Consider the following 26,186-nt stretch of genomic DNA (forward strand, 5'->3'; position numbering starts at 1 on the left):
TATCAAGTATATAAACACACAGAGCTTTTTAACAAAATTTTAAGTAATATCAAATAGCTTAAGTTCCAATAACACACTTTTCTTCGTTTTTAATTCGTTAAAAATAATTCCTAAAAGCGATATATTTTAAAGACATTAATTTAATTTGAACTCATTAAATCAAAATTATTAGTTGCTTTTAATTGTACGTTCTAAATAAAATATTTAATTCTATTCTTTATTTTCCAAAAGTCAATAATAAGATTATTCGTACAAACAAAAAAACTGTTATTTTAATCACATTGATGTCGTGATTAGAAATGCCTTTGCAACATCAATTATGCACCCTTAAAAAGTAATTTTCTATTAAACCTTTCCCCATTATATTTTCACTCTGACTCCTCTGTACAGACGTCTGCCCGTTGTTGGCAATATCGTTCAAGTATCTTTTATATTGTCGTGCACTATCAATAATTTACAGTCTCTAATTTGTTTTTCGCTCGGAAATAGGCGATGGTGCCCGTCAATTAGCACCAAATGACACCGGGCAACTAACGACAACGTCAATGCGTCACTCTATATATATTCGATAACAGTGGGAAAAAAACAATTGTAAATAAATAATCAAAATAAAGGGGTGTTGTGCATAATAAGGACTTTCGGTGAACTTTATTTACTAGATAACCCAAAGCTTGTTAATAATTGTTCTAATATAAAATTAAATAAAAAATAAATATCAAAAATTCAGACCAATAAACGGATTTAGGCATAGTTTTAATTCGATTCTCGTAGAACATCTATCAGTACAACTTTATTTCATAGAGTATTTTTAGTTTGTAAAAAAAATTAATTACAGCTAGGTTGTATTTTAACTGATAATTAATATTGAATGATATAATCCATACGGGTTGTTATCTGCACAATGGATTAGGTATCATCTTTATTACAGTAAACGGCTTTAATTGTTTCATTCGTCGTTGAGTACTTGGATAACACACACGTTATACCTTCGGTACCTAACAAATTTTTTTAGTTTTTTCATACAGGTTTGAGGTTTATAAACTGTTGTCGACACGGACCGTTACCAGAACAGAATATAAGGCCGTTACAGAGTAACGAGATTGAAGTTATAGTTTGAAGGCGGTACTAAGAGCTGACATAGGGGAAGAGTAAAAGTATCGATAGAAGGCGGTGGTTGTAATAAGATATGGATAACTTCTTCGAAGCACCGTGGACGAGTCTTTAATAGCTAGTCCATTAGCGTAAAAGTTAATCGCCGGTGTACGCAGAGAGCTCATAAAATACACTCGGTGCGCACAAAAACAAAAGTGTGAGCGTTTGCGGCAGTTCTTTATTATTTACCGTATATATATTTATGTTTTTTGCCCCACGGACCCCTAGGAAAAACCTTCAGCACCACAACCATTATCGGCGGCTGAGGTATCATTAAGAATCGCTGAGAGTCACGTGTGCAAGCGGATTTAATACGAGTACACCTCAGCTGACCAATCTCTCTCCGAAAAATCCCAGCACGTCTTTACTCTCTTCGTTTTCGATCCGTATCTTATTATTGCGGGTCGCTCAATTTCGCCTAATACGTACAGAATTCAACAAAACTTTCCCTCGGAACTCCATCGATGATCGACACATTGACCATTACTACCGATGAATTTTTAGACACATTAGCATAATAAGTTAGAGTAGGGTTAAATAGGCCAAGTTCTTACATAAGTCGTACACAAACAAAATTTTCTTATATCATCGAAAAATTAACTTTATAATTATTAGACTTCCGATTGAAAAATTCACTGTTAGGTTTCGTATAATCGATACATTAAATTTTGCTACTGTTTAGGAAATACCGTCGAATTAATTGCTAAAAAATGATTAATTCAGTAAAATTCAATTAAAAACGATATAAGGATGATTGATTTTTAAAAATAGCGCTTACAATTCAAGGTAACTAAAATTTAAACAATTCCATAATTCTTAATATTATATTTGCAAAAAATATTTTGAACTCCGGACATAATTATTAGTCGTTCATATCATTAAAAATATTTCATTTCGGTTACATGCAAACACGAAAGGAACTCATTACGTCTTGTATTGATTAATATAAAAAAGTTGTGTTTATAATATTTTTATTGTTTTCTATACAACTATGATTGTCAAACAAAATATAGCACGACATGAATTATAAGTATATTAATATACTTATAATTATAATATATTATAACTACAAATCGGATAACAAAAATACATAGTTATAAGATTTTTTGTAATTTTATTTTCATAGGAATTAAGTTTCTATAAACCATAAACATCACTAAAGCATGTCGCTTTAGTGATGTTTATATTTTAACTATAATGTCTATAGTTAAAACTTAAATATCCATTTAATACATCATTTAAATTTTACAAGGGGAAAACGTGTAATTTTATATTAATTTTGTATAGATTTAAAGTAATAAAACACAAATATTTTAACGAACATTATTGATAGCATAAATTAAACAACAGTGATGTATAAAATATTTAACCTAAACAAGATTAACAATAACGCGAAATTTTTTGAAATTTGTAATTTATCATCCAATATTATATTACTAATGAATAAAGATTTTTTTTATCCGAACACTATCACAGCCATTGTCTAAGAGCGAAGAAAGTCAATTAACTATTGATTGCAGTATCCCCTACGAATACTAGTCCTAAACAAACGTGGCGATTTTTAACATTAATCTCACGTGCTTTGATGTATACCCTTTAGAATCACGGATAACACGTGTACACAATAAAATCGTATAAATTCTTAATTTATAATAATGCACAGAACTTCAAATTTAGCTAGTAGAGCACGAACACTACACAGTGTAAGCGATTTCTATGGTCAGATTGCAGTCAGGGTGGGTGCATATTTATATATTATACAACATATATCATAAATAAAAATATATCATACAACAGTATATTTATGTACCTGTGTATTATAAATAGATGTACAGTACAAAATAACTAAAATGAGTACCTACGGATTTGAAATACTAATTTTAATATTTTGTCAAGAAAACAAGCGAATAAATTTATTTAAAAAATATTTTATCGAAATTTTTAAAATTTCAAAACAATAACTGACGAACTAAGATTTTTTGTCATTTTTCAAATAATGATTACAGAGGAATTTTGGAGTTACTCAAAATCAACTGTTAATAAAATTAAATTATTAGCAATGACAACAAATAAAAAATATAATTATAATCTAAAAATTATATTATATAAGATAAAAAAATTTTTATATCTTCATATTTGTTCATTTTTTTAATTATAGTATATGATTCATACTTCGTAAAAACGTCATAGTAGTAATATTAAATCAATGAAATAAATTCTAATAAAAATATATAAATTTAATTAATAAGTTAATTTCTAAATTGATAGCGTTGATAGTGATTGCTGCCATGCTCAGGACTTTAACCAATGATACTCAAAAATTTCCATACCTAAGTATGATATTTTTATCATACACATTAATTTCACGAACGAATAAGTGACGTTTTAATATTTATTTCTCGAAATTTGTATACAAATATAACATTTTTATCATTAGATTATCAACAATTTTCTGTATATTGTACGCCTTAAAAACTTTTATTTTGTATTAAGAGCACAAATAGAGTTACATAATCAATAAAATAAATTCTAATATTAATAAGTTCTACAAAATCTGCAATTTGTGAAAAATAAATTTTAAATACACTTCTGTATCGTGTGCACATTAATATAAGAAGTACCTTCTTACTTCACTATCGAATCGAGACAGCGGATTTAACTTTTATTGCATTCTAATTAAAATTCATACGGTTTACCAAATGAATTTTATTTACCTGCATGATATGCCTTCTCCAGTGCCGTCATATAAAGACTTGGTACCCATCCGTTTAGGAAATCTCATTACTGATACGCCCTTGGTGCCCACTAAGGCACAAAGAGTACCTGGTTCGTTGATCAATATTTCGTTCACGTCGAACAGTGGTGGAGTTCCGGGGTAAAGTTTCTGAAAAAGGTTGAAAAAAATTAACAAAATATATCATAAATTAATATATTAGGTGCACTTAAGCCCAGCCGAAGGGTAAAGAATACCGCGACGGTGACCTGTTCGGATTAGTAAGTAAGTAAGGGACATGTAGCGCATCGTTTTTAAATACGCATATACGTTTTGTGTTTTTTCCCCTCTAGGTTTTTGTTTTCTGCGAGTCACATAATCCTTTTTTTGAAAGAGTAGGGATTAAACAGAGGTAACTGGGTATAGAAATTACGATCCAGGAGAAAAGAAGAAAATGAAAATATCAAATAAAAAAAAAATTACCTCGATGATATTATATGATTAAAGTTTTATTCGTTTTAAATAAAAACGGGCCAAGAGAACAATAGTTTTTAATAATACATAATCATTAATAAATTATATTATGACTTATATTATCCCCTTATAAATCTTAAGACTATGAATATCTAACAGGTTATCTGATATGTAACAGAATTGCCTAATCGAAAACGCCGCTAATTCGCATTAGCTATTACAAAAATAACATGATGCATTCTTATCATTATTCATAAAAATTGTTATTTTTGTAATTTTAACTTGCGTAACAATATATTTGGATTCTCAATTCGTCGATAATACACTGAAAAATGCCAATTTGTCATAAATTTGTCGATATAACTAAATGTAGTCTAAACATACGTTTTGAATAAAAAACATTTACATAAGATTATTTGTAGAGATAATAGTTATAAAATGTCTTATTATCTTTCGTATAAGTTAACTTTTTTAACCATGATCTCTTGAGAAGTGAGAAAATGTGAGTTACTGTCTTATTCGTTGCGCATATTGATGTATTCGCCAATAACATTGGTGTTAACAAACGTTTCATTTGTTTTAAATATTAAAAAAAACCCAGCACAGGGGGGTCGCGGCACAGTGGTGACGTGGCATAGTTGGATCAAGTATAATGATATCTGACAGTGATTAAAATCACTATCAAAAAAAAACGCTTCGATGCAAATCTTTAGATAGTGTTTAATTTTAAAAAATTGGTGGATTATTCCAAAAGCTTCATAAACTGCTAGTTCCTTATTAATATCCTGATTAAGACAAAGTATGTAGAATAAAAAAGAGATTATTAGAAAATAGTATTTCCCATAAAAAAATTATATTGATCAATACACTTTTCAATAAGTTATAGCATTATAATGTTAAAAATGTAAAAAATAAAATTGAGAATTTTCACACAATAATAGCATTTGGTAGCCATTTTCACCTTGAAGATAAAATAAAGTCCGAAATTTTTTTTTTCCATGATAAAGTATATTACATTAGCTTTAATTTAAGATATATATAAAAGTGTCAGACTTTCCGGAACACTTTCAAAATTTAAGTTGAAAAAGTCAATTTTTTGTGAAAAAGTTGTCATTTTGAATCCCCCCCTGTAGGCAGGTAAAAAGTCAGATTTATAAAAAAAATATACCAAATGATAGGTAAAGACATCATGCATCTACAAAAAAAAGAATTATATTGATCCATACATCTTTCGAGAAGTTATAGCATTATAAAGTTAAAAATATAAAAAAGAATTTTTTTACAAAAATCGTATTTTTTTTATTAAGTTTAATGTCTGTTTTCACCATGAAGATAAAATAAAGTCCGAAATTTTTTTTTACCATTATAAAGTATATTACATTAGCTTTAATTTAAGATATATATAAAAGTGTCAGACCTTCCGGAACACTTTCAAAAGTTACGTTGAAAAAGTTCTACTTTCTATATGCATTTTTATGTTTTGAATCCCCCCTGTATTTAGGGAAATGGTCCGATTTAAAAAAACAGTATGTCGAATGAAAGATCTATATAAATACTACTTCTCATAAAAAAATTGTAATGATTCATACATTTTTCAAAAAGTTATAGCATAATAAAGTTAAAAATGGAAAATACAAAATCGAAAATTTTCACACAAAATTAGCATTCGGTAGCCATTTTCACCATGAAGATAAGATAAAGTCCGAAATTTTTTTTTTCGTGATAAAGCATATTACATTAGCTTTAATTTAAGATATATATAAAAGTGTCAGACCTTCCGGAACATTTTCAAAATTTAAGTTAAAAAAATTAATTTTTTGTGAAAAAGTTGTCATTTTAAATCCCCCCTTGTGGGCAGGTTAAGGGTTAAATTTATGAAAAAAATATACCAAATGAAAGGTAATGATATTATGCATCTATATAAAAAAGAATTATATTGATATGTTTATTTTTGAAAAAGTTATGGCACTTTTAAGTAAAAAAAATTGAAAAAATTTCGAAAATTAGCGATTTTTAAATTTGTAATTTTTTTGGAGGTTTCCCCCTTTTACGGGGAACGAGGGAATTTTTTTCAATTTTTAAGGGTAATGTCTTCGACTAGATACGATTTGTGATCTTTTGACGTATCATTGAAAGAAATCGGTTCGGTGAGAGCTGAGAAAAAGTGGTAACAGACACAAAAAAAAAAAAAAAAAAAAAAAACATCTTAGTAAAACCAATACCTTCTCAGCTTCGCATCGAAGCTAAAACGTGTTTACCTCCAAAAATAAGTGACAAAAATGCTTTTGTGGAATTTACAAGAGTAAGTGGTGCGTATGAGAGCAGCGTAACCAAAAGGATAATAGCGCATAGTTTCTAGCCTTTCGGAAGACATAAATTTTCAGGGTCGACCCTTTTGTGTACGCTGTATAGCTGAAGAAGACTGTCGCGAATGCCGAAACTGTGTACACACATGCCGCGTTTACTATGTTCAGTCGGTGTTAACATAATGTTGTATAAATGAAGAACAAGAATTTCATTAACCAGTGTCATTTTATAATACGTGTGGAAACAACGAGCAAGGGCAATACATTATCAAATAGGGGGTCCTTTCTATACTCACGTTTTCCCAGTATTACCCCTACGTTAATTAAACGAGTAACAAATTGACCGGACCCCACTGCCTACTCGATCCGTTATAAATAACTCTATAGTGTCGTAGGGAACGACGAAGTTTGTTTTACTAGTTTTTAGCTTAAAGTTCAAAACAGTTTATTAATAAAAATTTTTGAGCTAAATATGCAACAGAATAATTACTTTCAAAATAACCTATGTGTTATTTGTTTTACCATACATGCAAGTAGACCTCTGTTGTTATGATAATCTAAAGGTTTCTTGAAGAGAAACCTGTCAATAAAACTAGAGTAAAATATTGTGCATTTCTGGTTATAAATAACTTCATTTACTATTGATAATCGTTACATTTTTTATAGAAATAATCAATTTTTCCATCATTTTTCGAGTCAATTAACAGTTTAACGTTTAAAGTTATTAAACAACATTAAATATAATAATAATATGCATTACAATTTGCCTTTTAGACGACTTATCAGTTTATTATGTGGCAGGATTCACTGAGAAAAATTCTCTGGGATTTCGCCAACTACTTAAATTAGCTTCAACGTAACACGACAATGCCCAGCTAATACTTCTCTCCTCCTTGTTAAAGGTCTTAAGAAAAAAACATTCTCGTTAGAAACTTTATAAACTTGCTATTTAAAGAGAAAAAGGCGTGAAGTACAAATAAATCGCTCATTTAACAGAAAAAAAGCGGTACAGAAGTGTTTTTTTTTATTATTTCTGGAATCAAAAGACTTTATTTCTGGTCGACGCTTATGAGTTAGTCGAACCGTTATCTGCTTTGATTACTTCTATATACATTTTTATTGATAAAGTCATTAGTGAATTCCAACCACCGATTCCATCCAAAGCACTCCTCCATCACTAGTTAAAAAGCGAAAAATAAGAGTACCTGCTTAACAGAAACCTTCGTCGCAAGTAAAAATTGCTAAGAGGATTATGTACACATGAATTCCCACCATTTTACATAAACATATATATATATATACATTTTCATGGTTACCGATTGAATTTTCAATCGCAGCAAAGAAAAGGACATGAAAAAAGAAAAAACAGNCACACACATATATATATATATATACATTTTCATGGTTACCGATTGAATTTTCAATCGCAGCAAAGAAAAGGACATGAAAAAAGAAAAAACAGAAAAATGCGTTTTCTTTCAGTAGACACAGAGTGTGAATAGAAATTAAAGATCAAAGTTAAAGTATAAATGTAAAAATCAGACATCGTCATAATACGCATGTTAAAAAAAATTTTTAAATAAATGAACATTTTTATGAAAACTAAAATAGTTATTAACTATTTAAAACAAAGCTTTTTTGCACGAAAAAATATTTGAACTAATCAAAAAATAGAAATTAAATAAGATATCCTCTAAGTTCAATTAAATTAAATTAGTCATAGTTATTTGATAAATAAGACATTTTAAGCTTAAGAAAATCTGATCAATAGGTATTTGATACATTTTTACATCAGAACAAGGCAAACGTAAGTCACATTTAGTCAATTTTTTAGCAAACTATTAAAATAGAAATCTTTTTTGAAACGCTACAGAAATTGAAATAAAATTTAACATTAATATTAGGAAAAATGACAATATTTAACAATATTTATATAGCTAGAAACAATAACATTTTAAAATGTTTAATGTGAAAAACTAATAATAAAATACAATTATTTTTATAAACCACTCAAATGGAGTTTTAATTACGTTTATAATAACCCCACAAAACTACCTTTTAACTTAATTATTTAATTTATTATTAAATTAAAAAAGATTTATTTTTGTATTTACTTCTACATGTGTCATCTTACTAAAACAGGGGAGCAGAATGAAAAATTAATAATTTTTCATTTTTGGTTTTTCTTCTGACAATTTTAAAATAAATCATATAATAATACATTATTAGAGCGAATAATTTTATATTAAAAAGTTTTTAATTAAGATTAAATAGTTTAAAGAAAACAAAATACAACAATTTGTGTAAATTATAATCAACAACTATATAACCATCACATTAAAATTTACTTAATGAAATAATTAAATTATATTAAGAAATATTTTTGGTCAACTGTAACGGCGTGAAAATACAATTAACTATTTTTAAATAAAATTCATACTTAATTATAAATATAGAAAATTTGTTTTCCATTAAATTCATATTATTACTTTATTTTGTCTTATTATTAAATTTTTATTCGAGAAAGTATTAAATATGAAAAGTTAACAATAAATAGACAACTTATACATAGTTGAAATGAAGATAGTTCAAAAAAATGTTTTGTGTAATTATTTAAACAGTAACTTTATGTCTATACGATCAACAAAATAATTAAATTATCAATTTTAAGAATAATAACTCAAGCATTCAACACATAAATAGTTTTCGTTAAAAAAATAATAGATATATCCGCTGAAAACTTATTTCAAAACGATTCAAAAGAAAAACTATCCAACTTATGTATATATTAGTACACGCCTTATTACACTAGAATAATCAATTGAGGAAAGCCTTTTTCGCTTCACGTAACCATTACATTCTAGGGATATAGTTATTGTAATAATATTATAAAACTTTCATATACATCCCACGAATTGTTTTTAATTTAAACTTTTATTAAAACATCCAATATGCGGATTCGGTAGCCTTTCTGTCAAAAGGTTATTGCTTTTTGTGTGAAGACGAAATCGGTTACATGATTTCATGATAAAGCAAAAGGAAGAACATTTCTAAAAAAGTTTTGTAGTTAAGAATATATACATTCACACTCATGAATATAAAATGTAGGGAATTTTAAATCGTATTATATAATAGCCTTTAACCCGTAATAACTTAAACGAAGGAATGTGTTACATTGATAAAATTATTGAATTCCTTACCTATATTTTTTTAACAAAGACATAATGATTTTTCAGTTTAAGTTATTCAATATTTTTCTATAATTTCTCAATAGAAAATTCGGTACAGTTGATTTCGTAAAAACAAACGATTCAATACTATTGGTTCTCGGGTAATTAGTATAAAATATCAATACATTGTTATAGTGGCGAACAAGAAAAATATTGTAATTTTCCAAGTCAAGGTGTTTAAATTAGAACTATTGTATTTACAATCATAATATAATCTCATACTTAATGGCATATTGTGTATTTCGAAGAGAATCGCAATCGATTTTACGGCCAAGTTATTCCCCCAAGGAAAAACAAGTCATTTTGCGAAAGCGAGCAAAACCAAAAGAAAAAATTAAAACAAATATAAATAAATAAAAAAACCTAATTTTACAAAATATGGCCTTCGGTCGTTTGCAGGCGATATTATTCGGTCGGTTGTTCTTATTATTTATTTCCTTTTATTATTTTTTTCTTTTACGTCGCGGAGGGTTCGACGCGGCTCAAAGTGTAGACGATTAAAGAGCTTGAATACGGCGACGGGGTATGGGAAATAATAAATAAATAACGAATAATAATAAAAAAAAACGCCCCCGGTAAAGTTTTTAAGAACAATATCTTCGATTAAACAGTATTTCATATTAATGGCCCACGTTCGCCTCTGTGCGTGTATATGTGTGTATATGTTTGTTTGTTTCTCATTTCGAAAAACTGCGGTGAATAAATAATAACAATAATGATGGAAATAGCACGGGACGCGAGCAGTGGGAAAAAATTACCGTTTAAGAAGTTTTTATACAGGAGGAAGAAGAACATAGAATATGAAAGAGGCCCTGTGTGCGGCTTGTGTGACTTCCCAAGCGCATATAAATCAATCGGTGTGCATAACCGAACATAAATAGTGTAGTCTCCGTATAAAAGCTTTCCACCATCCATTAAACGCGTTCCTACATAGAACAATGTGGAGTGTACACAACACGTAAAACTGGTAGCTGAGATAATGGAAACTATTTGATATATAAATTAACCAGTCGTGTTTTGGACACCACTTCTGATTTTTCCATAAGCGCATTTTCGAAAATACTAGATATGCGAAGAAATAACAGCTAAATGGACTAAACTTCACAAAATAATGGCTTACGAATTAAAAACTAGGATTAGGATATTGCGAATCGACTATAAATTTTAATATAATAAATAAATTATTATTTACTTATTGCCCACAGAAAGATAAACTAACCGATTGATATAAAATAACATTTGAAGGGTTATTTGAATAAAAATAACAACTAACTACACAGGCTAGCATTAAACTAAATAAATTAATAAAAAACCAATATGATTAAAATAACAAATAAAAAATTTGTTTTTTTAATTTAGATATAAATAGTTATTTAATGAGTAAAATGGATTAAAGGCGGCAAATACTAGAAGTTCACTGAAAAATAGCATAAATTAAAATATGAATCCAATAAGGTAAAGATAAAATGTTTAACCTGTTGTGAAAAGAGTGTACATTTAAAGAACGAACAAATGATTGTTGTTTTTTTATAATCCATTTAGATGAAAAATTTTAGATGTTAAAAACTAAATTTGAATAAAAATTATAAAATCGCTAATCATCGAGAGAATGTTATATGATTAACACCGCGTGGGGTGTAAAATACACAAATGTCAAATGACAAGAAACACAAGAGCATGTTTTGTTGGAAGAGTTATTTCTAATTTCAGTGACGAGGTAAAATTATTTATCAACAAACATTTTGGAAAAACGAGTTTCGGCGAAGAAGAGAGAATGTTGGGAAAAAGTTTTTCGGAAAGTTCGTTCACAAAAGCCTTTGTGATTAAACGTCCAAAAGCCCAACAGGTACACTCGTATATCACAGGACACGCGAATTACGACGGACGACAGACACTATGATGTGCTCATCTTTCTACATACCATCATCTCCGAACGTAGATTTAATTTAATTCCAGAGGTGGCGGTACAAGACCATTATTTAAAATGCTGAGAGTACACAAGATTCAGGCAGATTACACGCACGACGATGTTAATATTATTATTATTATTATTATAATTACTGGCAATATATTATAAGTATGTGTGCCCCACGGAAAAGCTTAATGGCCGAGTTGAAAGGATGCCACTTGCACAAAAGACCTTTGTGCAAAGTCCGAACTACAATAAGCCTTCACTGTTATTATGGCTATTCGTCATCCTTTGAAGTTATTTCATAACGCCTGGAAACATTAAGTTTCGGTCGACATTTTTAAAGTAAGTTAAAATGAAAACAAAAATATTGAAGTAGCTACTACACTAGCTCCCGGCAACTACTACATGTCTAATGCAGACAAACACATGGGGATTTAATTACGAGTANATGGGAAAAAGTTTTTCGGAAAGTTCGTTTACAAAAGCCTTTGTGATTAAACGTCCAAAAACCCAACAGGTACACTCGTATATCACAGGACACGCGAATTACGACGGACGACAGACACTATGATGTGCTCATCTTTCTACATACCATCATCTCCGAACGTAGATTTAATTTAATTCCAGAGGTGGCGGTACAAGACCATTATTTAAAATGCTGAGAGAACACAAGATTCAGGCAGATTACACGCACGACGATGTTAATATTATTATTATTATTATAATTACTGGCAATATATTATAAGTATGTGTGCCCCACGGAAAAGCTTAATGGCCGAGTTGAAAGGATGCCACTTGCACAAAAGACCTTTGTGCAAAGTCCGAACTACAATAAGCCTTCACTGTTATTATGGCTATTCGTCATCCTTTGAAGTTATTTCATAACGCCTGGAAACATTAAGTTTCGGTCGACATTTTTAAAGTAAGTTAAAATGAAAACAAAAATATTGAAGTAGCTACTACACTAGCTCCCGGCAACTACTACATGTCTAATGCAGACAAACACATGGGGATTTAATTACGAGTAGAACAAAATAGAAATTTAAAATATATAAACGATAATTTAACAAAAAAAGTAACTCTTAGATCAAATTTTACGTAAGAACAGATAATAATTAGCAAAAATAATTTATTATAAAAATATAATATTGATAAAATTCAAAACGCGTTTTAAATTATCAATTTAAACAGTTTATTATTTTATGTAAAAAGACTATTAAAAGTCAATCGTTCTTAACGAACCCAGAATCAATGTCCAGTCCTGTATAATCGTTAACATATAATATAATAATCACTAAATACGACTAAAGGTCTTATTTTTCAATTAATTAGATTTATTTTGTAGTAAAATAAGTATAATTTTACATATTACTAATTAATAAACCAAATGTTGATAAATTAAAAACCAAAAAATTAACACCCACGACTTTCAATTATCAATTTGTACAATTTTATATTATAACCCGTAAAATGATTAATTCGTTAGTACTTAAATATTATACAAGTCCTATCTTATTTTTTGATGGCAAATTCAAATTTATTAACGCCACAGTTTTGACGATTGATTATTGTATAATATCGATGAAATTTAAAAAATAAACCAAATATTATGATTGTGTGGAAGGTTATAAAAGATATGATTGATTCCAGTCTATTGCAATAGGTTGCGTGATGCAGCTGCTGCTTAGTAGTGTTTTTTTTTTAAACTGTATTCTTTGAACAAAACTCCCAACCCAATAAATCGCTTTTAAAATGATGTCGTGACAATCAAAATCCTTTTGTTAACAGTAAAAAATACAACGTAAAGTTCTTTCTTATCTCGGTGTCCTTTCTTAAGTTTAGAGTATAAACTTTAGCAATTCTGATCTCATTCACACGCAATGTACGCCGTGCAATTTAGCAATCAACGCATAATGGGACAAAGTTTCTCTCTAAAAGGTAGAAAAATATCAGTGTTTCCGAATTAGTTTTTTTCTTNCATTTAATTACGAGTAGAACAAAATAGAAATTTAAAATATATAAACGATAATTTAACAAATAAGTAACTCTTAGATCAAATTTTACGTAAGAACAGATAATAATTAGCAAAAATAATTTATTATAAAAATATAATATTGATAAAATTCAAAACGCGTTTTAAATTATCAATTTAAACAGTTTATTATTTTATGTAAAAAGACTATTAAAAGTCAATCGTTCTTAACGAACCCAGAATCAATGTCCAGTCCTGTATAATCGTTAACATATAATATAATAATCACTAAATACGACTAAAGGTCTTATTTTTCAATTAATTAGATTTATTTTGTAGTAAAATAAGTATAATTTTACATATTACTAATTAATAAACCAAATGTTGATAAATTAAAAACCAAAAAATTAACACACACGACTTTCAATTATCAATTTGTACAATTTGATATTATTACCCATAAGATGATTAATTCGTTAGTACTTAAATATTATACAAGTCCTATCTTATCTTTTGATGGCAAATTCAAATTTATCAACGCCAGAGTTTTGACGATTGATTATTATATAATATCGATCAAATTTAAAAAATAAACCAAATATTGTGATTGTGTGGAAGGTTATAAAAGAAATGATTGATTCCAGTCTATTGCAATAGGTTGCGTGATGCAGCTGCTACTTAGCAGTGTTTTTTTTTTAAACTGTATTCTTTGAACAAAACTCCCAACCCAATAAATCGCTTTTAAAATGATGTCGTGACAATCAAAATCCTTTTGTTAACAGTAAAAAATACAACGTAAAGTTCTTTCTTATCTCGGTGCCCTTTCTTAAGTTTAGAGTATAAACTTTAGCAATTCTGATCTCATTCACACGCAATGTACGCCGTGCAATTTAGCAATCAACGCATAATGGGACAAAGTTTCTCTCTAAAAGGTAGAAAAATATCAGTGTTTCCGAATTAGTTTTTTTCTTTTTTTAGGGACAAACTTGATATGACGTCCACAAAAAATACAATAATTGTTTTATTAACCAGAAACGTGATCGGAGTATTTCAAATCCATTCCGGTCATGTATTTTGCATATCAATACGAGTGAGAAATCTACACATATATGTATATTTTTAAAAAATACATAGAAAATAAAGTAAGGAGTGGATAGCGGGGAAAACGCGGTGGTGGGCAATAAATAATGTTACGTACGCGTATGAGGCGGAGAGGAAAAAAACAGTACACACCGCTAGTAATCCGTCGGCTTTTTATTATCATCGACGATATAATACACACCGGTTCATTGAGTAATAACGAAGAAATGATATGACCGTATATCATTTGATAGAGGAAAGGGTTGATAGAAAAAGGTACACGTTTAAGTGATAGGGGAAGCATTTAAAACTGCTGTATTTTTGTTGATGTTTTTTTTTTTTTACTCAATAGCCATTTAAACAAAACTATAAAACCGTAATAATGTTTGACCCTTTTTAAAATTATTTATTCACGTCGTGGTTAATTTTATAAAATATGAAATTGAAATTTTAATAACGCAAATACTAAAAAACATAATAATTGATTAAAGAGTTAAATAAAACAATTGAATTTTTTTTGTTGAAGACAATCATTAATAATGTACTAGATGAATTTCCAAATTGTATTACGTACTAAATTATACATTTTAACTGTTATAATCTATGAAATCTGTTTAAATCATTTCAGTATTTCACTTCAGAAGTCAATAAGACAATGTATTCAGAAGGTAACCTGTGTGCATAACGATGATGTTAAAATCGATGTGATATCTGATTATATTTTCAAAGTGCAGCACATATTTATAGTCGTGTGATTTCGAGCAGACTTAGAATTAAATAAATCACAATCAGATATCTTTGTAACTTCACGGGTGTATGTGAATATAAGTGATGTTACAAAACTGTTCATAAAAAAAAAAAAAAAATAAACAGAGATTTTAAATAACTTCGCATAAAACTATTGGGTCTTTGATAGACATCACATAGTGGTGGTAGCGAGGAAACGTACCTATATGAGAAAACATGTTTAAAATTACACTAAAATTACTTAACTGGGCGTTAAGCCGTACAGTGTTATCTCAGAGGAGTTTTTGAGAACTTTATATATCTCTAAGTAATGATTATAACTGGACAACATATTTTTGCACATAGTGAAACTACCACAAAATCAATAGATTAGAAATTCTATTTGACATAATAAGAAATAAATCATCTAAATATAGAAAATAATGATTTAAATTTAAATTTTTGTTACGCAAAAGTTTTATTTTTTATAGTCTTATACAAAGAATAAGTAATAAAACCTAATAACTTTTTTTTACACTACAAGTTTAATAAATTTCAAAATAAACAAACATTTATAGATTTGAATCCTATCCTATCCCAAGAATAAACAGTATACAGGTCTCTTATTATTTCGGAAAATTTGTTTAAGTGTAAAAATTAAGATAATATTCACAATGGTAATGTTATTCTAAAAACCCGCCGGTAGCGTTAAGTAAGAAAAATACTAAAACGGATATTTATGTGGAAAAGATTACCTAAGGGCATTCGCTTAATTTTTAAAAATGCCATTTTAACCCTTTTATTATATTAAATCCGAAATTCTTTTTACTACTTTTTAATAGGAAGACGAATACAAACCATACGAAATACAAAGCTTTTAAATTATTTTCTTTTAATTAAAAAACATATAAACATAAAATTGCATCAACAATTCCTCAAAATATAATTGTCTGTTCAGTTAGATAGAAATAATATCATTATAATCGCGTGCATGAAATTCACGAAAAACATTGTAATTTACAAAAATTATATTATTATTGTTATCTTCTAAGTAATTTATAATATCTAAATAGAATCAAGATTACATTTATTTGTTGCTTAGAAAAATATTCTAGCTTATTAATTGTGATTATTAACAATTAAATTAATTTAATTTTGGAGTATAAATATAATTTGCTATACATATTGTTGAACATTATAAGTAGAAAAGAAATACACGTGAAAACATGTTCTTGCAAATCAAATTACCCCGCATTATTCAAATAATTAACTAGAATAGTTTCTTTTTTGGATACTAATTTACTTTTATAACAAAAATAAGGAAATCTAATGTATTTCACCAACCAACAAACCGACCGTCTTATATTTTGTTGGTTATTACATCATCTAGATCTTCCGAACACCCTAGAAAAACTTCCGCCATATGATTCTTACACTAAGTCTACGTTTTTTCTACTATGAGAAATCGCTTGCCATCGTTGATCTCTAACCATTTTTCAGTATTAAACCCACCGCTTTTCAATCATTGTCTCTCAAATTACATGAACGTGATGAGAGTCCCCGATGCCATTCATCTATTTTCCCGGTCAGTCGGACTAAGCATATCCCTTGTCGGTTGTTTTTCATTATCATTCCACGTGACTACGGTTAAGACTTGGTCTTGTGAACACATTTTGCTAGGGCTAATGAAAGAAAAATGGTAATTTTTTTTAAAAATGTAACCCTTTGTATAAAATTTACTATTTACTAACGAGTTCATAGTTATGCACAAAAAAAAAAAAAAAAAAATAATTTGATTAATTGAATCAAATAAAGTTTAATAATGATAAATATTTCATAAAAAATTATACAAATTACTTGATGACTTTTAAATTTTAATATTTGATGCGGTATCTAAGAATTAAGGATAAAGTAACCCCTAAAAGGTCTCCCGCTTAAAAAGCATTGGGCTACAGGGTAGGTATACAGCAGACGGTTTAAGCTATACTCTGCTGCCGCGCGTGCATAGTGCCCATAAATCGTTCAAATTGTCACCGCAAACAAAGTCTCGTTTCCCAGAGGTCTGAAATCTGCACATAAATTTGTTCGCCACTCTTCCTCGTGTCTTTCTCATCGCTAGAGTCTATGACCCCGGGGGCTTGTAATTAAAGCCGCTTGTATATACGCGATCATATATATATTTATATACACGAGGCTTTTAGCGGTATTTTCTATCGGTCTCCACCATCGCCGTGCTGCCGCGGCCGTCTACTGACTTTTAATTAAACGTTTAATTATTCCGATACCAAGTAATACTTATGCAAAATCCACGCAGTTCGCCTTGCTTAACCATAAAACGGCGTAAGTGGTAACACATTTTGATACACGAAAACAAATAATGTCAATTAAAACACTGTAATTTTTTTAATCTTAAAGAAGTAATTTAATAATAACTTAAGTAACACCGCTCACTAAATATAAAACAGAAACAAATTCACTCATTTAATCAACATCGCCAAAACAAAGTTAAAAGAACACTATAGTACACACAAAATTACTATAAAAATCATTGGTTACACGAATAAAGGTATTTTCCATGCAAAAGATATAGATGAAAGGAAAACAATAATAAAAAAAGACTGGATTTTCAAAACTCTTACTATTATATGGGATATAATTTTAAACGCAAAAAAATTTCGAGTATAACCACTTAAATCTGTAACAAAAATCCAGTGTCCGAGATGACTTTTTCAAATGTCTTTTTAAACTACGTTTAATCCTAAAACGTCCTTTAGAATGCTTGTCCATTTTTTTATTATGTTCGTCCTGGTTAGTAAATCCTTTACGTGTCCTAGCTTAAGAAGACCGCAGATTACAAAAACCCACTAGGACCTGCATATCTAATTACTGAATGCCAACTTTCATTTTAATCTCCGACGGATAGAAAGGCAGAGACGTAGTAGAATAGTCGAATGGGTTGTAATAAAATCCTAATTACAACGTAATGGTTAAAATAAAAATGTCACGCACTCAATTCAACTCGGCTATATTTTCCTCTCGCATTTGCGAGATTTCCTAATAAAAAATCCTCCGCAACTTACTTATTGAACGCAGAGACACCCTCCATATTCGACCAATCTCAAATATCTCCACTGTATAATGCCTTATAATTTTTCTACGTCCGCCGATGGTTTTCATTATTTATTATAAGTAAACCCGTTGATTACCGTGTCACGGATTTGAGCGGCCAACTACTCAATACAGAGGGCGCGCAAAAGGTCTAATGGCCGCGGATTTAACTTAATTCCGTGTTGTTTTAAAGCAAGAAAAATCGAGTCGAATAAAACATTTCCCCTTTAGATTGCTCAGACTAGATAGAGGTATTTTTTTTATCTTCAGATATATTTTTCATAAAGTGAGAAACGCGACAATAAATAAGTAAAAGTTTGGTCCTTGATGACGATAGTAGTAATAAGAACGAGAAAAAGAAAGAGAAAGGCCTGAAAAAATAAGAAAAATAAAGTTCATCCAATAAAACGCTGCCCGATCCGTCTGGATTTTCTCCCGGGACAATAGCAACATAACGGGTGTAATCGCATCACATCCGTTATGAGTGCCTTTTCTCTGACACCAGATAATGAATTAACCTGGACTAGTATTTATTGGATTGGAGTGGAGGAGCCATACATTTTAATGTACATGAACACATACAGTGTATGAAAATATGCTCGATAAACATTTACACTATTATAAAAACGTATGGTATCTAAAAGGTTCATTCAATAATATTACGCAAGGAAAAACGTATTAACCTTTAATCGTCATAAACAACATTAACCTTTATCCACCAATAAATATCATTACGAGCAGACCTTTTTATAATTGATTAGCATCTGAAAATTACATGTTTGATTTAATGTTTCAAGAACCTAAAAAATACTTCTATCAAAATCTTAAAACTTATAGTCAAATTTATTATTACGAAGAAATCTCTAAGAGAGAATTACATGAAAATTGATAGTTATTTATTTACTTGTTTCTTTTAGTGCAAGGTTTAAAATTTTTCTTTGGTGTAATATAACTCAGAAACAAAAGAACATTAATTATGCATCCTGAATTCTTAATATTAAGCATTATGAGCTGGCAACCTAAATTACATTTATCATCATTCAATACATCAGTATTAAACGTGCGGTTTTTCATTACAATTAATTGTATTTAGTTCTCATAGTAAAATTTATTACGCCCATGTATAGAATCAACGACATATGCTAATACACAACACATAGACATATTATACGTAGTATTAATAATATGATATTAACGAAACCCTCCCTGAAAATAATGAATTCTTTGACAACACGGTCAGCGTGACCACAGTCGATTACTATACGCAAACAGGACCCAAACTGCAGTTTCATTTTGCACGTCCATCACTCACGTCATTAATATTTTATTTATCACTGTTGTTCATATATGAACATCACATACAACTTACACATTGCCTAATATTCTAATGACCCGAAAAAAAGGGTGTGGTCTTACGGTTTTGACATTACTTTTTTTGCTTTTTCTAAAACGATATTCATTTTATTACCATAACACAAAAAGTAATAACGATAATTACCGATCATATTTAGAATGACGGGTGTATGTCAACTTTTTTTTACTATACACACATTTTGTATTTTTAATTAAGCTAATACGATTATTTCTGATATGAAATTGTAATATAATATCTGGACACGCCCTATACTTTTATTCCTAAAAAATGTTCAATACTCGAGGTCGATTTAATCTCAAACCGTCAACGTCTATACGTCTATATCATTCATTTATTTTTAAAAAATTCAACGTTCATTAAACTCAAACCCAGTTGGGGTTCGACAATACTTCGCGTTTTAAAAATGTGCATGATAAACATCAGTCTTCAAAACAGCACTCAGGATTAAAATAACAATAAAAAGAAGTATAAGAGGAAGGGGCAAAGTGAATATATACAACAAAACACTAATGTAGCGTGTAAATTTAAAGACTTTGGTTTTTAGTACGGTAAACCAAATGGATCGAAAGCTATGATGAAACATGAACGAATAAAATAGATATTTTTTATTTTTTTTTTTAGATCATTTCAGATAAAATTTTTTTTTTGCAAAATATTCTACCGTATGATAATAATATATCATAATAATTATTAAGGAAAGAACAGAAGTCAAAAAATTATCAAACAAATTTTGTCATAAGAAAGATAAATTAAATTCTAAAACAATTTTAATTAATAAATGACAATGCGGTAAAAGTCATCTGCATTGATGATCTAAAATAGTAGTATTAACATTATATTCAGAGTTCTGAATCTTATAGGAAACTATTAAAAACATGTTATTTAATGTCGAACCATTAACTTTTTATTTTCAATAAAAGTTACTAACTAAAAATATAAGAATAAAAGTGGAATAGGAAATGCAGAGGAAATATTCTCTTAAGGAGCTTTAACCCTATGGCGTTTATTACCATAAATATATCCATTTTGTGAAAATAAGAACAGCATTGTAATAAACGATAATTCAACAGGACGTAGATGCTTCTCTCGACGAATGATACCAGCGGTTTACCCTAAAGGCGGTAACCACTGACAGGAAAAGGAAAAGGATGAGGTCATGGTGAGACACTAAAACGACGGTGGACTTATATACATAATTACACATAATAATATTGTATAAGGAACAATTGGAGGGCGATAATGACAATTTATTATTTCATTTTTCCTACACTTCTACTTTAGCACGCGCGCGCGTGTACACAAATAAACACACACAACAACGAAAACACAAACTCAACACAATAGATTCGCGAAGATAAACCTCGTCTTTGGTCTTCATCGTTGTCGCCACCAAGGGAAGTTCGAAGGACTGTTTATATTTATGATAATTGTTAAGTTAAAACCCCTTAGTCCTGTAGTGTCTCACAGACAACAGTATCGCGGGAAGTCTCATGCCCCTTCACGTCTACGATTGTCGTTTGTTCACGTTTCGTGTTTATATTGCGAGAATCCGAAAAGGAACTTATATTTCATGCCGATTTATGACCGTTAAACGGAAACAGTGGAAAAACGACGGAGAAATCAACGCCAAATGGTACTTACTTAGCTTTTTGCAAAAAAAAGTCTTTACATTATACAGCACCACTATAAATAATAATAAATTTTAATAGAATAGTACTAAAAAAAAAATGTTTACGACCTAGTATTTAATGAATGAATAGGGAAATTAACAGAATCAGAAATAAATAACCGATTATATTTAAAATTATGGTTAACAACTAAAAGTGAATAAACTCGATGAAAGTTTTAATTACCTAATGTCATAACAATTATAATTATTAAACTATAAATGTCTTAATAATTTAACGCAACGTTTCTTAACCTTTGGTTAGCAAAAAGCTCTTATGAGACGCGAAAAAAATCTTCATTTAAAAAAAAATAGTGTCATTTACTTATTATATCTATTTTTCAACAATCAAATATTTTTAAACAATATAATTTTGAGTTAAATATTTTTTAGTTTTAAATATATTTTTGATTTTAAATAACCCAACCAATCAGCCACAAGGATCAATTCTTATTATAAAATTATAACAATACTCACGACATAGCTATAGCAAAATAATTTATTTTAAATACTATAATATTATAGTATTTATAATTAACAAATGACTAGACAAACATTAGGTTTATGTGTGTCAATATACATAATATTAGAATATTTTAAACAAATTTTATAATTTGCAACAACATTTCAATAATTTTAAAATGCCATTGCGATTTGTAAATTTATATGATGTGTTTAAAATACTGTTTTGACATTAATTCTGAACAATAACTTTGGGTTTCTATCAACTTTAGATAATGTTTATAAAAAATTTAAAAAAAAAATGACTAATAGAAAAGATTTCTATAAAAAAAATATGTATAAAAAACAATAGTTAAAATATAAAAATATAAATAAAAAGCTTTTTAAAATTTTTCAATGCTTAGATCCTCAAGAAATTACAATTTTATCATTTTTTTACAAGTCATTATTTATTGATAAATTTGGTTTTATAATTTTTTTCACAATTTTTAAATACGAGGCACATGAGGTTAAAGTATAATCCTCAAAATTTATAAAAGATTTCGTTTCTATACATTGAATTTGGGTACCTGGCATACAATTTCTTAAGTTTCCTACATAAGGACTACACAAGTATATAGAATGATTCTAATATTGTGAATCACTTAATTAGTCAACAAATAATAATATCTATGTAAATTTTTTTTTTTAGTTTCAATTATTTACATGTTTTTTCAATTTACCTATTATGAAGAATTTTTTATATTCATCTTTTATATCTTATAAGAGTAGCAACTTTATTCTTTTTAATGGAAAAATATTATTAATTAACTTATTTATTACATAATTATCTAATTAAGAAAATAGTTAGAGAATAATAAATTTTGAACTAGTATTTTGGAAATAATTAATATGTTTATACCTAGTCGGATGTAGGAGAGCGCATGTAATTGTCTAGTGAAAAAATCACAAAACTCTATGCACACCTTCATACATAACTTTAAATTGTTAAACATCTGAAATACTGTTTTCATAGTTGTTATCTACCAGTACCTTGTTTATTGTTACATTTAGATCATTATAAAACAAATAAGCTTATTAATTATTTGTGTTCCTACTAAAAAAAATTTTTTATGTATACTTATAATGGAACATTTTTTATATTTGTGGATGATTATTTTATTAGAATTGATCTTTAATTGACTTTGCTGTAATAAGGTATGCAATAAAAAGCAAACTACTGTTTTCAAAAAATAATTAAATCGTAGAATAAAAATGTTTATTTTTTCTACAAAATCAAAGACATATTACCTAATATATAAATCTTATAACTAGTTAAAATTAAAAAAATTTTAACTTTCAAACAATTATTTAAACTTTTCAGTTATTTTTAAATATACTTTCAAGCTTAATTAATCATCATTGTTTGATAGTCAAGAACATATAGGTTTCTCTATAAGAGAAATACTTAAAAAGGTAGGGCCTTGAAATAACAAAAATGAAATAATTTAACTAATTATTTTGAATGAAATGTTATTAAAATTATAGTGTATTCTAAAAAATGTGCATTTGATAAATATATTTAAAAAAACACACATAAAACATAATCTAATCAATAAAGCATCTAGATTTACATAATAATAATGAAATGAGACAGTTTTTTACAAAATTATTTAGCTACAACCTATGTAAACAAGCAGTCTCAAATTCTTATCACTTTAAGATTACAAAAACAACCTCAATGATTTTAAATTCTTATGCTCTATTAATATATTAAAGATCTATGTTAATATCTAAAATACTTTAAGGATATATGTTTTCATAAAGTTTATACTAATTGTGTAATCAATTAAACGTCAAAGCTTTGGTCACTATGATGAAAGATAGTCAGAATTTTCAGAGTAATTATATTCTATCTATGACTTAAAAAAGTAATATATAAATTTTATGACAATAAACAAATATCCACTATGCTAATAAAATTGAATACTTTGCATGAAAGGATTTAAGTTCATTTGAGATATGCTATGCATTGTAGTTTTTAATTTATAACTTTAAAAATAATATTTATTTATTTATAATTTTCAATTTAAGTTGTTAATAGTTTTGTTTATAGACAAAAAAATTCAATACTATATTTAAGAATCAAATTAATATAGGTTGATATTCTAAATTGACATAATAAGTTTAAAACAAATATATAATTAATAGTAATGCAATCTAATTGAATAGTTCAAAACATTTAACAGTATTTTTTTAATATTTCATTAGAGTTAAAGTTTTACACATTTTCAAAATGGCTAATAACTAATATTTATGTATATTACCCATCCTAAAATTATTTTTTTTTAATAAAATTTATATGAGCATTTTAAGCTATAAAATAATTTTATTGAGTTAAATTATCATTGTACTTGAACTTAGCAAACTTTTGCAAAGATATGTTTAATTCATTCAAGATGTACAAATTCTTTAATATGAAGTTAGGAAAATATATTTGGTAACTTTTTTGTTTTTTAGTGTAATAATAATATACTCATACTATCATTATATTATTTAAATAAATGTTAGTGAATAATGCAACTGAATACTTCTAAGATTGAGAAGGAATATAGCTGTTATACATATATCATAATAAATTGTATTAAACAGTTGTTGGCCACATTAATTTAATTTAAGTAAACATAAATTTTGATGATATAATTAATATTGGAAAAATTTTAGCTACTTTATTGCAGTTATTCGATTTTTAACAAATAACATTAATTACCTTATACTTGATATTTTTTTCATGGGCTGTAGATAAAAGTATAGCATATAAGCAACATTCTTCAGAATTCCACACATACAAAATTTGGTCTTTGAATGCAATCAAATTTTGTAAAAAGTTAGTTCCTCTTTTCTCTAATTGTTTCTTCAAGTTTTGGAATACTTCCATTTTATTCAAGTTTAATATATCTGTGGCAGAAGACATTTTTAGGTATTTTAAATTCGAAAGTAAATAATCAAATAAATTGAACGAGTATAGTAAGAAGAAAAAATTAAAAACGCACTATAAACGGATATTTATTTCTTATCTAACAAATAAAATTGCCGGAAAAAGATAAGGTTGCGTTGTCATACATCTTACAGTGTAGCCATGTAGTGCAAAACAATATCACTGTTATTAAATAATCTGATAAGGTTAAAACATAATTTTGCCTCTATTATTTTAATTTCACTTCATTATAATAACAAATTACTGTTCAACATATTATCTATTTAAAACGTAATGGCACAATGAATTAATTTGTAAAATTGAAATCAATTTTTATAATAATCGACTATTTTTTGTTGTGCTGGTGTAGTACATATTTTATTATAACTATAAAATGTTAATATTACTGTGATTCATTAAAATCATTTATCCGATTTATCTACAGTCAGAATATTTGTCGCTTTTGAAAACTGTGAACTTTCGAAATGTTGTTGTAATAAAAAATTATTAACTTAGTTAATAATAATAATTATAATAATAAATTTAAATATAAGTAAACAAATGAAATATTATACACAAAGCCGGGGCTTTATTTTTAAATAAAAGAAAACAAATTTAATTCAATAATTTTTTTTTTGTATAATTGAAAGTATTGACTAAAAGGGTTCAAAATAATAAAATAGAAGTAAAAATATAGGATCAAGATAACCGAATCGTTAATATATAAAAGATAAGTAACAGTTAATTTATTCTGATATTGCGTGTAGTTAAAGTCAAATAATATTGTATGGGCTTTACATATTGACCATAGACTTAATAGGGTGAATAAACGAAAAACCATCTATTTTATACGAATATGCGCACTATTATATGTTTACTCTCATATATACATATACATAAACAGGAAAAAGATCGTCGTCGAATTCAAATTTTTTTGGCATTTTTGACATGTACAACCCCTTTACGCCTTAGTAGAACACGAACATATACACGACAATAAAGGGTCATTGTTTGAAAGTTTTCACGAAAAAAAATAACACCAAATAAATGTATC

At 27.9% G+C, this 26,186-nt stretch overlaps 1 protein-coding gene across 1 annotated transcript in view; it reads right to left on the reverse strand.

Moving 5' to 3' along the window:
• The window catches only part of LOC126907567 (nuclear pore complex protein Nup88), a 33,564-nt gene extending 8,335 nt beyond the window's left edge, over nucleotides 1–25,229 (reverse strand). The window contains exons 1-2 of the mRNA XM_050688932.1: nucleotides 24,926–25,229; nucleotides 3,867–4,036 (exon numbers count right to left, since the gene is read on the reverse strand). Of these exons, the coding sequence (XP_050544889.1) occupies nucleotides 3,867–4,036; nucleotides 24,926–25,129 (374 nt within the window). The 5' untranslated portion in view covers nucleotides 25,130–25,229. The remainder of the gene's footprint in view (nucleotides 1–3,866; nucleotides 4,037–24,925) is intronic.
• Nucleotides 25,230–26,186: the final 957 nt, after the last annotated feature.

Source organism: Daktulosphaira vitifoliae, unplaced genomic scaffold (genome assembly GCF_025091365.1).
Source record: "Daktulosphaira vitifoliae isolate Bord-2020 unplaced genomic scaffold, ASM2509136v1 Scaffold_5, whole genome shotgun sequence".
Classification (NCBI taxonomy): Eukaryota; Metazoa; Arthropoda; class Insecta; order Hemiptera; family Phylloxeridae; genus Daktulosphaira; species Daktulosphaira vitifoliae.